The sequence below is a fragment of the Candoia aspera genome, chromosome 1 (genome assembly GCF_035149785.1).
Source record: "Candoia aspera isolate rCanAsp1 chromosome 1, rCanAsp1.hap2, whole genome shotgun sequence".
NCBI lineage: Eukaryota > Metazoa > Chordata > Lepidosauria > Squamata > Boidae > Candoia > Candoia aspera.
The window spans coordinates 274,297,208-274,314,941 of NC_086153.1; the positions used below are offsets into that span (position 1 = coordinate 274,297,208).

Sequence of the window (17,734 nt, forward strand, 5' to 3'; positions counted from 1 at the left end):
AAAAGTGGACCACTTCCGTTTTCCTATCTCTGTAGGCGTCCATCGGCTTGATTGGCCGGAGTTTCTCGAAGTGCTTCCTGTTGCCTCCCAACAGGAAGAGGCGAGGCAGCGGCTGCGCAGTGTGAGGCTGGGGAGTACGCTGAAGCGCGAGTTGGGTTAGAAGCGCTGGGAGTGGGGCCTGCGGAGAGGACAGGTAAGGCGGGAGCAGGGCGGTCCCGCGGTTTTCATGCCTCGGAAGGGGCTTGTTTTCTGGTTCCCGCACCCGGGCGGCGGAGCAGGAAAGGGATCACCATGTCGAAAATTCTCCGAGGGTGACCACCATAAGCCCTTCGGGCTGTCCGTGAGAGGGGCGGCGGCCGTGAGATCGTCTCATCCGGCGGTGCCCGCGGAATGGGCTTCCGCCGCTGACCTGTGGCCCTTCGGACCTGCTCCCTGCCCACGGGCTCCCCTCGAGATATGTCACAAAAGGGCTCTCGCCCCGCAGCGCCTCCTTTCCTCCCGCCTTCTTGGGTCACAGACGCGGGCGGCGACAGCGGAGGGCCTGCACGGCGCCGGCCCGAAAGGCTTTTCAGGGCCGGAGATGTAGCTGCAACGGGTGCCAATGTCGGCCCAGGGTGCAGAGAGAGAGAAGGACGCCTCTAGGCGCCGGTCCTCAAACTGGCATGCCTGGTACGTCTAGGAACCTCGTGGGGCAGGGAAACAGCGTCCTGGAGTCTTTTTCTCAGGCTCATCCTCGCCCATTTGGGGTGAAAGTGGCTTAATGGTTTCGGCAGTACTTGGGCTGCTGCTTTGGTCACCTTTCCTTGACCGGCCTTATCAGATAGGAGGGCAAGAAAGCTGGGAAGGTTGCTGCTTCTGCTGTCGATCTACTGGTGGTTGTTCATAAAAACCTTTGTCCCAAATCATATTTGCTTTTGCTGACTTCAGTTACTGTTGCTGTCAGATACAGAATACAGACACTTACAAGTCTTCCTTCCCGTTGATCCCACTCACCATCAATTGTAACCACCCTGTTAAAGTTCTGAGTGAAAGCTCCTGAAAGCGGCCTTTAGCTTAACACAGATTTTGTGTAGGCAGCTGACAAGTGGGATGCATGCTCCTCTTTCTCAAAACACTTGAGAGGTATTAGAATTGAAAAGGGATTGTTCTGAACTCAGGACATTTCTGTAATTGTGAAGACAGCTGTTGCAGACTTGAAGGTGGGGTATTTTCAAGTTTTAAATACTTTGCATTTGCATCTTCTCTGTCAGTTCCAGTGCTGGGGTTTTTAGGACACCTTGCACATTTATCTGCATGCTGCCTAGACTTCTGCAGTATTAATGTGAATCTGGACATAAGGCTGTGAGTGTGATTTATATAAAGCTGTTTAGTGAGTTTATGAGTGAGTTAAGAGCGTGTATCAAATGCCATCAAATGTGTTAGTGTACTTTAAAATATTTTTCTTTATTTTTTGCAAAGGTATTTTACATCTTGAACTTCATAGCTCTAAGTTATTCTTTAATTTAATGAATTATGAATTAAATGAATTAAATTAAAGAAACATAAGGTTTTTCTGACCATTGCTCACAAGTGCTGGCCAGTCACTGTGGAGTTCTAGGTGTTATTCTTTACTCTATTTTCAGTTATACTTTGCTAAAACAAATTTCTACTTCTGTCTTTCTAACTTATTATTGCAGGATGCCTGGACTAAGTTGTAGGTTTTACCAGCATAAATTTCCTGAAGTAGAAGATGTTGTCATGGTCAATGTCCGGTCCATTGCAGAAATGGGAGCCTACGTTAGTCTTTTGGAATACAACAGTATTGAGGGCATGATCTTACTCAGTGAGCTGTCCAGGAGACGAATCCGTTCTATAAATAAACTCATCCGAATGGGCAGAAATGAATGTGTTGTTGTCATAAGGGTTGATAAGGAGAAAGGTGAGTTATGTAACAAATACAGCAGCTTTTTTCAACCCATAGGAACGCATTTATGGTTTTTAAAAACATTCAGTGAGGAAATGATTAAAGTTGTAGAACAGCATAGTTGAAGGGATAGCATGCAGTAATTTGGAAGAGCAAATCTTTCCTGTTGCACTTAATAACTACACTGAACGTGGCTTTTTATTAGAGAAGGAATGTTGTACAATTCTTCTAATTGCCTTTATACGTTCTGAAATATTTCTTGTTATTTTAGGTTATATTGACCTGTCAAAAAGAAGAGTTTCTCCAGAGGAGGCAATTAAGTGTGAAGACAAATTCACCAAATCAAAAACTGTAAGTTCTTGTATTAAACATTTGTCTTCCTGCTTTGCTGAATAATGAACTACTTATTAATTCTGCTAAAAGTTCCAGCCTGTTTGACCTTAATATAAATAAATACAAGGAATCCATCTGAAGCTATACTGTATATACTATAAATAATACTTTTTCATACCACATTGTTCTGCTCTTGCATAGGTATGCCCATGTTCCAATTAACTGTAAAACCAGAAAATCTAGTTCAGTTCACAGCTACACAAAGAACACTGACAGTTATCAGATTTTCAGTATAATGTGTTAATATGACCAAATTAATATTATGGCTGTTATCGGGGATGTAGTAGCATATTCTGTATGGAGATTTCATGTCACCTAAACATTTCTACATTACAGAACTTTCCAATTATACTGTGAATAATTCTGGAGTGAATCTTCATTATTTTGTTTTTTTCCTATTTATTCTGTATGCATGAGTTAATTTCTGGGAAATGGAACGTGCTTTTTTCAGACAATCACATGTACGCTCTACTGCAAAGAGAAGCAAAAGTCTGTACACCATTTAGTAAATAATTCATCTGGAATATATTTAATACCTTTTTCAGCTTTAGAAGAATTGCTTAGCTTCTGACTTGTTTGGATATGTTAGCTATATCAAAGGATTCTAAAAAGATACCATGGCAGGACACAGGGGCATGAAAGTTTTATCTGGATCAGGAAGTTTGAGCGTAGGTACATTGATTAAATATTTAATATGTTGAGAAAAGACATCCTCTGTCCATATTGCATGAGATTTTCAGCCCTTAGTATTGTTCCATTGAATTAGGATTCATTGTATTAAACTTGGTAATGTTGCATTCTCGTGCAACTTTTCCCCTGCTTCTGCCCAGGTTTACAGCATCCTTCGCCATGTTGCTGAAGTTTTAGAATACACAAAGGATGAACAGCTGGAGAGCCTGTTTCAGAGAACTGCTTGGGTATTTGATGACAAGTACAAAAAGCCTGGATATGGTGCATATGATGCCTTCAAACTTGCTGTCTCGTAAGTAAAGATACCTTTCTAATCTTTCATTATGGTTTAGAAATTGGACAGATTTATGTATTCCTTGCTTTTATGCAGATTTCTGCACCCTACTCAAAAATCTACTCAAGGTGTAGATTTTTCCTCATTGTGAAGACACAGCAGCATGCAAGTCTGCTCCTATCTATAAATTCTACTTGTATCTTTTGCCATCTGATTTTCAGGAGGAGGAAAATGTGTTTTGTTGTTGTTTATTCGTTTAGTCGCTTCCGACTCTTCGTGACTTCATGGACCAGCCCACGCCAGAGCTTCCTGTCGGTCGTCAACACCCCCAGCTCCCCCAGGGATGAGTCCGTCACCTCTAGAATATCATCCATCCATCTTGCCTTTGGTCGGCCCCTCTTCCTTTTGCCTTCCACTCTCCCTAGCATCAGCATCTTCTCCAGGGTGTCCTGTCTTCTCATTATGTGGCCAAAGTATTTCAGTTTTGCCTTTAATATCATTCCCTCAAATGAGCAGTCTGGCTTTATTTCCTGGAGGATGGACTGGTTTGATCTTCTTGCAGTCCAAGGCACTCTCAGAATTTTCCTCCAACACCACAGTTCAAAAGCATCGATCTTCCTTCGCTCAGCCTTCCTTATGGTCCAGCTCTCGCAGCCATATGTTACTACAGGGAACACCATTGCTTTAACTATGCGGGCCTTTGTTGTCAGTGTGATGTCTCTGCTCTTAACTATTTTATCGAGATTTGTCATTGCTCTTCTCCCAAGGATTAAGCGTCTTCTGATTTCCTGACTGCAGTCAGCATCTGCAGTAATCTTTGCACCTAGGAATACAAAGTCTTTCACTGCTTCTACATTTTCTCCCTCTATTTGCCAGTTATCAATCAAGCTGGTTGCCATAGTCTTGGTTTTTTTGAGGTTTAGCTGCAAGCCAGCTTTTGCACTTTCTTCTTTCACCTTCATCATAAGGCTCCTCAGTTCCTCTTCACTTTCAGCCATCAAAGTGGTATCATCTGCATATCTGAGATTGTTAATGTTTCTTCCAGAGATTTTAACTCCAGCCTTGGATTCCTCAAGGCCAGCTTGTCGCATGATGTGTTCTGCATACAAGTTGAATAGGTAGGGTGAGAGGATACAGCCCTGCCGTACTCCTTTCCCAATCTTAAACCAGTCCGTTGTTCCGTGGTCTGTTCTTACTGTTGCTACTTGGTCGTTATACAGATTCTTCAGGAGGCAGAGAAGATGACTTGGTATCCCCATACCGCTAAGAACTTGCCACAATTTGTTATGGTCCACACAGTCAAAGGCTTTAGAATAGTCAATAAAACAGAAATAGATGTTTTTCTGAAGCTCCCTGGCTTTTTCCATTATCCAGCGGATATTGGCAATTTGGTCTCTAGTTCCTCTGCCTTTTCTAAACCCAGCTTGTACATCTGGCAATTCTCGCTCCATGAATTGCTGAAGTCTACCTTGCAGGATCTTGAGCATTACCTTACTGGCATGTGAAATGAGTGCCACTGTTCGATAGTTTGAACATTCTTTAGTGTTTCCCTTTTTTGGTATGGGGATATAAGTTGATTTTTTCCAATCTGATGGCCATTCTTGTGTTTTCCAAATTTGCTGGCATATAGCATGCATTACCTTGACAGCATCATCTTGCAAGATTTTGAACAGTTCAGCTGGGATGCCGTCGTCTCCTGCTGCCTTGTTATTAGCAATGCTTCTTAAGGCCCACTCAACCTCACTCTTCAGGATGTCTGGCTCTAGCTCACTGACCACACCGTCAAAGCTATCCCCGATATTGTTATCCTTCCTATACAGGTCTTCTGTATATTCTTGCCACCTTTTCTTGATCTCTTCTTCTTCTGTTAGGTCCTTGCCATCTTTGTTTTTGATCATACCCATTTTTGCCTGGAATTTACCTCCAATGTTTCTAATTTTCTGGAAGAGGTCTCTTGTCCTTCCTATTCTATTGTCTTCTTCCACTTCCGCGCATTGCTTGTTTAAAAATAATTCCTTATCTCTTCTGGCTAACCTCTGGAATTTTGCATTTAATTGGGCATATCTCCCCCTATCACTGTTGCCTTTTGCTTTCCTTCTTTCTTGGGCTACTTCTAGTGTCTCAGCAGACAGCCATTTTGCCTTCTTGGTTTTCTCTTTCTTTGGGATGTATTTTGTTGCCGCCTCCTGAACAATGCTGCCAACCTCCATCCATAATTCTTCTGGGACCCTATCTACTAAGTCCAGTCCCTTAAATCGATTCCTCACCTCCACTGCATATTCCTTAGGAATATTAGTGAGCTCATATCTAGCTGATCTGTGGGTCTTCCGTAATCTCTTTAGTCTGATCCTAAATTGTGCAAGAAGAAGTTCGTGATCTGAACTACAGTCAGCTCCAGGCCTTGTTTTTACCGACTGTACAGATGTCCACCACCTTTGGCTGCAAAGGATGTAATCAATCTGATTTCGGTGTTGTCCATCTGGTGAAGTCCATGTATAAAGCCGTCTCTTAGGTTGTTGGAAGAGAGTGTTTGTTATGCAGAGTGAGTTGTCTTGGCAAAATTCTATCAGCCTATGTCCTGCTTCATTTTGTTCTCCCAGGCCATACTTACCTGTAATTCGAGGTGTCATTTGACTGCCCACCTTAGCATTCCAGTCTCCTGTGATGAAAATAACATCTCTTTTAGGCGTGTTGTCCAGTAGGTGCTGCAGATCCTCATAGAACTGCTCTACTTCAGCTTCTTCAGCATTTGTGGTTGGGGCGTATATTTGTATCACTGTGATGTTAGATGGCTTGCCCTGAATTCGAATTGAGATCATTCTGTCGTTTTTTGGGTTGTATCCAAGCACTGCTTTAGCCACTTTACTATTAATTATGAAGGCTACTCCATTTCTTCTGTGGTCCTCTTGTCCACAGTAGTAGATCTGGTGGTCATTTGATGTGAAGTGGCCCATTCCAGTCCATTTCAGTTCACTAATGCCCAGGATGTCTATCTTTAATCTTGACATCTCACCAATAACCACATCCAATTTGCCCTGGCTCATAGATCTTACATTCCAGGTTCCAATGGTGTGTTGATCCTTAGAACATCGGATTCGCCGTTCACCACCAGCACCGTCGGCCGCTAGCCGTCCTTTCGGCTTTGAGCTAGCTGCGTCATCACATCTGGGGCTAGTTGAGCTTATCCTCTGTTCCTCCCCAGTAGCATTTTGACCATCTTCCGACCTGGGGGTCTCATCTTCCGATGGTATACCGACATATCTCTGGTTGTACTGATCCATTTAGTTTTCACGGCAAGAATACTGGGGTGGGTTGCCATTACCTTCCCCAGGGATCGCATTTGGTCTGACCTCTCTGTCATGACCTTCCCGTCTTGGGTGGCCCTTCACGGTTTAGCTCATGGCATCATTGAGGTGCTCAAGCTCCAGCACCACGACAAGGTAACGATCCTTTGCTGAAGGGAAAATGTGTAAATGTGTTTAAATGTTTGCATAGTTTATTGTTTCTATAATTCCTCTTCTCTTCTTGTATATAATTTAGGAAATCCTGGTAAGGTTTACTTTGATAATTCTTTTTACATAGCGACCCCACAATCCTTGATGGACTGGATTTGACAGAAGATGAAAAGCGTGTGCTAATTGACAATATCAATAGACGTTTGACACCACAGGCAGTCAAAATTCGAGCCGGTGAGTCCCAAAAACTGGCTAAAGAAGTTGATCTTGTTTATTAGAGATAGGTGCATTATTACAGTCTTATAGAAGAATGTTCTATGTACTTGAATGACGAAAATGTCCATTAGTGGGTATACTATGAGGACATGTTCAATGCTGCTGCTTGCTTTATGATAAATCTAAAGCTGTGATTACCTTAAGCTCACTGAGGACTTGAACAGTAAACATGATGACTAGGAAATGTTTGCATGGGTATAGATTAAGGGGGTGAATTTCACAGTGTTATGTTTCAAAAAGCAGCCTTTTTTGTTGAATATGTTATCCAAAGAATTATTTAGTTCTCTTAAGGAACAGATCCAGAGTAAGTTAAATAGTTTTCTGGGACACTAGGTTCACAAGGTAGACTGGGGTTGGAAAGTTTCTGAAAACGTAAGGAAGCTGGGTTCATTGGCAGAGAGATGAAAAAAAATTACAATAGATGTTATGAAAGAGGAATCACTTAGAAGGTGAAGAAGGACATTAAGGGAAAGCATGCACAAAACAGTGAAATAAACCAAGAAGGGTCTAATAAGAGGATGACAGTTGAAATTTGTAAAGTGACTTGAGTCAGCTGCATAAATCTTGCCCCAGCTCATACAGATCTTAATTAATGGGTGGAGGAGAAGCAAATCTTAATTAATGGGTGGAGGAGAAATAGCTACATACACAATTAGAGAAGACTATCTTGTTTTACATAATATTGCCACTTAGAACTTTCTGTATAGTTAGTTTACCACTCAGTTCAATCAGAGTTGAATTCAGAGTATACGAATATTGGGTAATGGATTCTTATTACATGGAGCTTATTACTAATTAACTGTTAATGTTTAAAGTTATTTGAGCAATTTTGAGTCTGACTGTACATATTCATGCTTTAAGGAAGCATCATTCCATGAAGCTTTTAATAAGAGAGATGAAAATCCCCAGCCTCGTTTTCTTCTTACATAAGACCACTCTTAACTTTGGCAATGCTAGTTAAATTTGGATCAATAGATTCCAAATCACAGAATTGTTAGCTAATCCTGACATGTCTGCTGCTTCATAAATTAATTCTGTGAATTTTGGGTATCAGCAGATTAACAAGGTGCAACAATTCTGTGATTCTGTTACCTTTATTAATCAGAAATATTCCACTGTGACGAGGAACATTGTGGGACATTTCTGCCAAGTAATAAGATCAGGTCCAGATTATAATTTGCAGTGGTTAAATTATATAGTAAGCTAAATGCATTTGTTGCAAACTTAAAAATTCCAATGGTTGTTTATGAAAACACCCCCCCCCCAAATTTGTTTTAGCTCAATTTATTTCTAACATGACAACTAATTTCTTTGTAAGTTAAAGAAATTCTACCAGTATGAGGGATGAATACTGAAAAACAGTTTTTTTTTTCCCCAACTATCAAACCACTTGGAAATTCAGGGCAGGGAACAAAGGAGGGGAGTCTGGCCATTTATGTTACCAGTCAGTGGAGACTTGACAACTATTGGATGAATTCCTTTCATTTTGCAGAAGTGTGAAATAATTGTAAAGAAGGGCTTTCTTCCTAACAGGACACAGGGTTAGATGCAGATGTTTTGTTTTGTTTATTTTCTATCCCGCCTTTATTATTTTTATAAATAACTCAAGGCTGTGAACATACCTAGTACTCCTTCCTCCTCCTATTTTCCCCACAACAACCACCCTGTGAGGTGGGTTGGGCTGAGAGGGACTGGCCCGAGGTCACCCAGCCGGCTTTCGTGCCTAAGGCGGGACTAGAACTCCCAGTCTCCCGGTTTCTAGCCGGTTGCCTTAACCACTAGACCAAACTGTTTCAAACAGGAGGAAAAATTTAATTGTAAGAAGCGGGAAGATGCAAGTGACTAAATCAAGTGATCTAATTAAAGGAAAGTACTGTACAGGAATCAGAGATCAAAGGAGGCCTTAAATAGAGGAGGCATAATAACAATGCAGATTGGGATAGTGAACGACAATGTGTATAAAGTGCTGAAACGGAGTGGTAATATGTCTAAATGAGCAAGTGCCCATGTCCTTTTCTCTTGTCATGATACCATAGATTTTATTGGCAGTAAATACCAAACAGGGACTGCAAAGGGGGGAAAGGTTGCAAACAAGGACAAGAATTCTTGCTTATATATAAATTATAAATTTATAAAATTTATAGTTATAAAAATATAATTATATATAGATTATTCTTATTTATTGGTTTGTTATATTGTAATTTATATTTTTATGGTTTTAATTCTTAATTTTATTGTAAACTGTCCAGAGTCCCCCTTTTTGGGGGAGATGGGCAGTAATAGAAATTCGAAAAATGAATAAATAAATGAGATTGAATTTCTCATGTGTCTTCTGCTTCAAATGTTCCAACCTAACCATATTGTAGATTAAGTGCAAATCTAACACATTTTTCCTTGGGATCATCTCAGCCTGTGGCCTCTTGCTGGTTTTTCCACTTGTATTTATCCTTAAAATACAGTGTAATTGAAGTACATATATTTGATTGCTAAATATTTTAATTTTGAGGTTTTTAAAAAAACATTTTTAATATATCAAAATTATGGCTTTTTTAGATATTGAAGTGGCCTGTTATGGCTATGAGGGTATTGATGCAGTAAAGGAAGCTCTGCGAGCTGGCCTAAGCTGTTCTACAGAGAGTATGCCAATCAAAGTAAGTGGGCATTCTTTGACATGGTTCTTCTGGAAAATCTTAAATACAAAAAAATTCTAACATCTTCCTGTGGTTTAATCCTCATCAGAGTTAGTCTGTTCATGTATAGGAATGGGATCGAGAGGAAAGGAGAGATCTGTTTTGGGAATAGTGTACCGTTCAAAAGCTAATTACAACTTTAAAGTGGCCTAGTTGGATTAATTACTTTACTAATTAATGTTATAAAATACTGTATTTTGAAAGCATAGGAAAAAAAATCCCCTTTATGTAGAAAATTAAACAGATTTACAGGCAATTCTTGTCATTCATGGTAGTTATGTTCTGTCAAAATGCCGCAAATACCGAATTAGCCATTTCTGAAACAGCTGGGAATGTGTGCTTCAGGGGATTCCAATATTTGCTGCTTCGCGTGTCCGTGAATAAGCTCAACAGTACTGCGAGTATTGATTTTGAGGTTACAAATACATTTTTGCAAATAAGTGAATTCACAAATACAGAACCCACGAATAACGAGGACTGCCTGTATGTCATGGAATACTTGTAATTTAAATGCTTATTATCTTGTAGTATTTTCCCAAAATACTAGAAATGGGCTCCTTCAGGAAGAGCAGTATGAAATAAGCCCAGGGCGTGGGTTTTGGTTTTAGTTCAAGATTTAAACAATACATGATGTTTTATCAGCAGCTTTGTGGAGCAGGTTAAGAATTGTGAAAGCAAGTCTAATATTACTTCATTCTTTTTTAGATAAATCTAATAGCTCCTCCTCGTTATGTGATGACCACAACAACGCTCGAAAGGACTGAAGGTCTTTCTGTCCTCAGCCAAGCCATGGCTGTCATTAAAGAAAAAATTGAAGAGAAGAGAGGGGTCTTTAATGTGCAGATGGAAGTAAGTATTGTGTGTTCACCTGGGCTGGAATCAAGGGCACTTGCAGAGGGACAATGAGTCAAGCTGCAGCTGCCATCTTGATTTTTTTTGACCCCTCCAACCCTTGCAGACCCCTTTGCCTGTGATCCTCAGTGCTATACCTGCAACTGTAAATATTGCCACGTGGGGGTCTCATAGCTCTTGCAGTCTCCAACCAGAAGCAAGGACGTTAAATATTTTATTTTTTCCAGTTGGAAAGTTAGGTTAGCACAATGTCCCTTCTATAGGTCTATGTTTCAGAGCATGTGCTCCATTTTCACTGGTGTGGGACTGGCTCAGAAAATTAGGAATATGTTGTTTCCTCTCTTATATACTTCCTGCTTGCTCAGCTCCATCTTTATTGGCTCTGTTTGATCACAGCGTAGATGCTAAGTCAAAAATTTGGAAAGACACAAGAAAGCCTTACAGCTCCAGTCACAAGGGTTTCTTAAGTGGAGGAAAAAGAGGAAGAAATTGATCTGGTTGGTGCTGCTGTTGCCTTGTTTTTTTGAACACTGCCATTAAGCAAGTTTTCAAGTGGAGGGAACAAGAGAGGAATAGAAGGGAAAGGAGAAGGGAAGGAATATTAAAAGAAAAAAATAGGGATAAATATAACCAGAGCAAAGATACTGAGTAAAGGTAAGTGTCTGCCTAAGATACTCCATATTTCAAATTTTAATTATTCCAGAACATCAGAGTACTCTTCCCTTAGTGAACACCCCAAACCAGGATAGATTTTGAATGGGTTTATGGAGAGGAGTAGAAATGTCTAGTAATACTGGATGGAATTCTTAACAGCCTATCCATCCATGTACCCCACCCAAGTGTGTACAGTGGAATCAAGTCTAAAGTGTGCTTTCCTTCAGGTATTCTCATTTTACACTATAGAATGTTATCAGTGTGTTTTCAATCTTAACAATAAATAATCATCAAAATCGGGGTTCTGAACACCAAGGAATAATTTACATTGGAAGAGATTTGCAGCCTAAACAATTGGCTCTGCAGGAGATGGGTTATTGCTCCAGTAAACTAACACCTCTTTATCATTTTGTTGTAGAAGCAAAAAGTAACATTTTAATGGAAAACATACTAGAATTAGTTAAATATGTAGTTAAGGGTGTGCAGGAAACAGAAAAAAATGTTTTAAACTAAGAACCATGTCAAAAAATTTCTGCTGAATTTTTTCATATTGGTTGTGGCTCAATGGAAACAAAACCCAAAATTGTTCTGTTTTTTTTGGACAAAACAACATCGTGAGAGATCCCAGAGTGGTTTTATGGGAAGAGTAGGGCAAGGCTTATATGTGTTGCCCCATCCTTTTCTTAGCAACCAGCACAGCACATTCCACTATTCTCCCTGCCCTCCCAATTTTTTGAGCACCTTCCACTCCTCTGTTGCTGCCGTTCACGTTCCAGCATTTTCACATACCTATCAGCCTCCCTACTCCCTGATCTTCCCAGCACCTTCCCTTCCCTTCCCTTCCACCCCTCAGCTGTCTCCACCCCTAGCTGCCTGGATCAGCCATGGTTCAGGAACCTGGATTTGAAATCATAAAGCCCCATTTCATTCCGGATACAGACTAAAACATCCAGTCAGACATTTTGGTTCGGTCATAGGCTACCTAAAACCAACACATTTCACACACATGCACATTGCTGCTTGTAGTTTACCAACATTTATCCTGAGTTTTCTGTTCATTAGAAATGACATTTCTGAGTGACTCAGTGGAGCAAAAGCACGTATCCTAATGCCCCATGGTCTCCTGCAGTTCCTTTAAGCCTTGGATGCTACTCCTAGAGCTGTACTCAACAACAGATGCCTCTGGATTTCATGTGGTAGAAGACGACAATTATTAAATAGAAGTAATCATATCAAACTGATATTAAAGTAAAGAAATACAGTTTAGCTTCAGTCAGGTTAATTTTTTTGTTCTTGTTCAGTCAATTTAGGAAATGCACCTCTTGGCTTCAAACAAGTTCACATACTTGCAATAGTGTGTTTCTGGAACTGTGTATGTTTAATAAATAAGCAAAAATAACACATGGCTGGCTCCATTATGGCAGACACTGAATTATTACAGCAAGTCTTAACCACAAATCCAACTTGGATTGCATTGGGCTGGACTATTTTGTTATGAAAAATCCATGAAGAGCAATTGGATGCTAGCTTTTACACCATTTTGAGCTTTTGACTCTCCAGCAATGAAAATTCCTGAATTGGGTGAATTCAGCTCAGTGCAGAGCCTCTTTGATAGCTATCCCTCCCTTGTCCCCCACTCTTTCTAATAATTGTATCATTTAGGACTGGGTTCTTTAACTCAACAGATTGTGCTGCAAAAGAACTTTCAGAATCGTGCTGTAAAGTAATGTGCCTTTACAATGTTCATCTTACCTGTTTTAGACAAGAAAATCCTCAATAAATGTTAGATAGATCTCCTTCATAGTGTTGTATTTCTGTACATTCTTATGGCAAGCATAAAGATTATTCTCTCCTATGGATTTAGAATTTACAGCTCTTTTTCTTTTTCAAGGAGTTCACAATCTAATTAATGGAGTTGGGAAGAGGCCAATGAAATCTGCACTGATAAAAAATAAATGAAATATTTATACCAAACCATAGATAAGCAGCAGCTATCATCACTCGTGGCAGCCCCTCCCAGTGCCAATCATTGCATAACTGCCAAATGAGTTTGGCTGCATATAGCAGGTTGATCGCTGTCTTTGTTATATTTGGATAAGTCAGTTGCATGTTAAAAGTACATCTGCTTAAACAGTTGTTGGATTATACTGAAAGATAACCAAATGTTGATCACTTTGTCAATTTACAGCCCAAGGTGGTAACTGACACTGATGAGACTGAGCTTGCAAGGCAGTTGGAAAGATTGGAGCGTGAGAATGCTGAAGTGGATGGAGATGACGATGCTGAGGAGATGGAAGCAAAAACTGAAGATTAAATTTGTTGGAATGACAGTATAGATGGAAATTATGCATTCATGCAAATAACTAAAGACACCTAGAGATGACTGATGAGGTATCATTGTTAAAAATGCCACAGGAACAGACTTGAAATATTTTCAAGTTTTTAATGAGACCAAATTTTGAACAGACAAGAAACCATCTGCTACAGTGTGTTGCTTGATTTTCTCAGTGGGAAGGTGCTTCTCACTGAAGATTTAAACCTTTTCCCTCTTAATAATCCAAGCATACTTTGATGACTCTTCTTAATATTTTCACATCTTATACATTCAGATTGGCAACTGGTTCACTGTGTTGTGTCAGTGAGTTTCTGAGGATTAAACCAATATTTCTCCAGACTGCACTGAAGCATTCAATAAATGTATTGGGTATTTACTTGGATTTCATTTCTTCCTTTTCACATTCATAAAAGAAATCTGTAATACAAGAGCTAAAGTGGAAGAGTGGCTTTTAGCTCTTGAAGATGGCAGTTCACACGTCTTTAACCAATAAATCCTGATCTCTAAATAGTTCATAATCAGTTTTCATTATACAAGTAACTTTAGGGCTACCTCATACACAACTTCTTGTATTTTCAAGGCAGCAAGAATAAACATACCTTTTTTACAGTCTCAGTGATGAATTTTACAGTCCCAGTGATGCATTAGTCTTCCTCTTCTAATTTTGTAGGCTTTTCTTTTACATTTTTGAGTGCTGTATACAGTGCCTTAGACAGAACAAAAGGACTTTTTCCTACTGTGCAAGGTAAACCATGAATTATCTCATTTGCAGTATGAGGAAATACTGGGCTCACTTGCCTAAATAAGTTTATTAGGAGGATAGTACATCTTGTACTTGTTTGCTCATCTGCCACATCAGGCTCCATTTCTGCATCCTATTAAATACTGACTTGTATGTGCTAAAACTAAGGTTTATTAAATGTGGCTTTTTTTTCTTAAATACTGTGTTTTATGTAAGAAATTTCTGTTCTTACATACGTATTTCAAAATCAGAAGCTGGTAAGACTTCTAAGTAATCAAATTAGTTTTTTTTTCTTTCTACTATTACCCTCAACAAATGTTTTAATTGTAGTAGCTTATAATAGTATACTTTTTTTCCTACCACTGGGTGTCATGCAGTCTTAACATACTAACTTACCATTGCTTTAAAACATTTTGGAATGTTGTCCTGCGTTCGTATTTTCTGTTCCAAAGACTTAAATCTCTGTGAAGCATTTCCAAAATTGAAAAGATCAGGAGAAATGAAACCTTTGTTCAAAAGAAAATTGGTACAAATAGCACAAGTTACTTTTGTCTGATTGGTTTGCTGAAAATTGTTTGAAGATCATACAAAAATAATTCCACATGCATAGCTAAGTAGCTGACATACAATGCCTGAGAGTGAGATCCCTATTGGGAAGCCTCTGTTTAATGGATACAGATTTTGTACATTTTAAACTCAGAATTCACGATCAGATCATACTCTACTTCTTGAAACCTAATCTGCATCAATCTGGCATGCAGATTTTGCAGATCCAGGCTGGTTTCAGATTTAGGGGGTGGGAGTGACAGTCTGCCACCACAGGTTAAGATCTGTTTAGATAGGGCTTAGCTCTGTTTCACTGAAGGGGTCTTTTCCTACTGCTTTTGCAGTTCTCTTTGGTTTGGAATGACTGAAAAGATTGAAGACAAAGTAAAATTTAATGGCCAACCATATATCTTACTTGGTTTTTACAGCTTTGAATATATCACAAACCATATTAATAAATCCTAAATTTAGTTCTGAGGAACGTCCAGTCCATGAGTAAGTCCAGTAAAGTTCTCCATCTGGCCTGCTAGCTCCTTATGAGGATTCTGCACCTATCTCTGAGGAAAAAGCAGTTACCTCGATAAGCAGTGGTAAGGGAAGGGGGCTTTACTCTCTCTTTGTTACTAATGCAGATTGGTTTAAATATTAATTTGGAGATGCTTCGGCTAGAGAAAGAGATAATGCTCCAAATAGAACAGCCCTCCATTGGATTAAATGTCATAGTGCTATTTTGAATTAAATGTATCAGAGATGACTTCATGGCAAACTCATGCAATCTATAGTGCAATCCTGTGTGTGTCTATGTAGACAGTTTCTCATTTTAATCCCTCTTATTTCCAGAGTAGTGGGTATGGATTAACAATCATCCAATTCGTATCAAGTCTTCCCTTCAAGGGCAAAGCATACTTGATTCTCACAAGTCTGTAAAATAAACAGAGTGAATGATAATGACTTCTATGGCAACCTGTGGTCTTCATATCTGAGTAAGGAATATTTTTGCTGGTATTTCTAATCTATATGTCCATGATAGAGTTCTCACATGACATTCAGTCATATATCATGGCTTACAAACACTGGGTAAATACTACAGTTTAGTATAATGTATGAATCAAATCCATAGAAAGTTTCCAGGAAACCTTACCATAGTGTTTCAAGTTTCCATGGAAAATGCAGATATTCTGTGTCCAGTATTTGACTTTCAAAAGCCATGCAGAATATTATCACATACTGGATTGTCTGCCTAACAGAAGCAAAGATGCCATTGGTAAACTGGAGTCTTCTGTCCTGCATACGCATGCAATATCTGCTGTGGTTGGAAAGAGGTAAAATTTTCTGAAAACCCTGAAGCCTAGAAAAGAGCAATCTTTTGTTTTTTTCCCCTGGAATTTGGGGAAATTTGAAATACTTTTTTAAGGACCCACCCATATCCCAAGCCATTTCAGGTCATATGCTTCCATTTTTAATTAAGGACGTCTAATTATTTAATAAATGCCTAAATCACCCTGCAAATTATCTTTCATTTGCAGGAGAAAATTTTCAGAACTTCAGGCCACTTTTGACATCAATCTCAACAGATGGTTTGTTACTGCCAGCTCCCTCCCACTATGTGGGTAGTCTATAAGACCAAAGATACATAATTTGAGAACTGATTAGACCTTACAGCTATGTCTGTTTCCCTGATCTGACATCACTGTCTGAGTTTAGTTTTATATCCATACAGGTTTCTACTTGTTTTCTTCCACATGGGTATACATTTAGTATTTGAGGAGTTTCTTGTGGTAGTAAGCTCACATTTCAGCATTAAGTTACATAGAATTGGTAACCTCAGATGCTGTTCCCGTGTCCGTGAGGTTGGAGGAGACACAGCCATTTTCTGCAATGTCCAGGAATTTATTTTCTTTATGTATAAAGTACAGATTGACCGATAATATTCTAATGCAAATTAGTATGGACACATGTTTAAGAACTAATTACAATGTTTGTCCTATGTGTGTTTTTCTTAGCCTAGCAGTTTTCATACAATGAATCGTTCATAAACATTTCAAGTGCTATGGGGAAATAAAGTGTAAGTGGGATTATCCATGTATTGTTGGCATTGGAAACATCACCACAAACACAAAAATAGCTCAGCTGTTGATGGAAAACTATAAATTGAACAGAAAGGTAAGAATTGGGCAACAGGGAAGGATAATGGGGTGGAATGGTGGAAAGAAAGCTGTGAGATGTAGATTCTCAAGAAAAATATGACTTAAAAGCGAAAGGGAGTGAAGTAAGTATCGCATGAAAACTGGAAGGCAGGAAATCTATTTTTGATACTCCCTAGTCATCCATGAAATGTTCGAGTAGTTGCACACTTGAGTGCCTAGAGAGCAGAGAGCCTCCAAGAATATAAAAGCTGGACCATCTCTGGCCTATAAAATAAATAAAAATATTTACATATTAAATACATGAAAATATTTACATAGGGCTAACCCATATGTAAAGTAGAAAGCAAGTGATTGGGGTGTATTCCAGAACCCAGCCATAAAGCTAAAAACATGTTGGCTTTCCCCATCCACTCCACAATATTATGTCTGCAAACAGATTTGCTGACGTGCTGTGCTGATTTAGTGACTAATGCTGTGTCGTCTGTGACTCGCACTATTAGAATTCAGATTGTTTTCTTGGGTGTAATCAGGAGCCATGTAAGAATAACATTAACTCCTTCCCTCCCACTTTCTTATCTCCAGGATCCCTTTTCGAAATCATGCTTTGACCATAAAAGCATTTTTCTAAAAAACTAGTGAACACAGTGAGGAAAACTGTTGCTGATACCTTAATTCTAAACCTTTCACCTCATCTATAGCTCAGTAAGATGCTGTTGTGTATAGGTCACTCATTACAGTCTAAAGATAGAATACAATTTCCATAAGCAGCAGCAGGGG

General features: G+C 39.3%; 1 protein-coding gene across 2 annotated transcripts; it reads left to right on the top strand.

Moving 5' to 3' along the window:
• The first annotated feature begins 133 nt into the window (after window positions 1-133).
• EIF2S1 (eukaryotic translation initiation factor 2 subunit alpha) lies at window positions 134-13,898 on the top strand. Of its 2 annotated transcripts, none has more exons than XM_063289789.1 (8): window positions 134-193; window positions 1,677-1,918; window positions 2,175-2,254; window positions 3,127-3,278; window positions 6,843-6,949; window positions 9,545-9,642; window positions 10,387-10,530; window positions 13,376-13,898. In XM_063289789.1, the coding sequence occupies exons 2-8, from the start codon at window positions 1,678-1,680 to the stop codon at window positions 13,499-13,501; spliced, it is 948 nt and encodes a 315-aa protein (XP_063145859.1). In that variant the 5' UTR covers window positions 134-193; window position 1,677; the 3' UTR covers window positions 13,502-13,898. The 2 variants fall into 2 exon arrangements, with proteins under 2 accessions (XP_063145859.1, XP_063145860.1); XM_063289790.1 differs by lacking the exon at window positions 134-193 and adding an exon at window positions 1,574-1,597.
• Window positions 13,899-17,734: the final 3,836 nt, after the last annotated feature.

Excerpts from the sequence above, each read along its gene's own strand:
- EIF2S1 (XM_063289789.1), top strand. The coding sequence starts at position 1,678 with ATGCCTGGACTAAGTTGTAGGTTTTACCAGCATAAATTTCCTGAAGTA. Across the intron at positions 6,950-9,544 it reads GGCAGTCAAAATTCGAGCCG|ATATTGAAGTGGCCTGTTAT; the intron begins GTGAGTCCCAAA and ends TGGCTTTTTTAG. Across the intron at positions 9,643-10,386 it reads CAGAGAGTATGCCAATCAAA|ATAAATCTAATAGCTCCTCC; the intron begins GTAAGTGGGCAT and ends ATTCTTTTTTAG.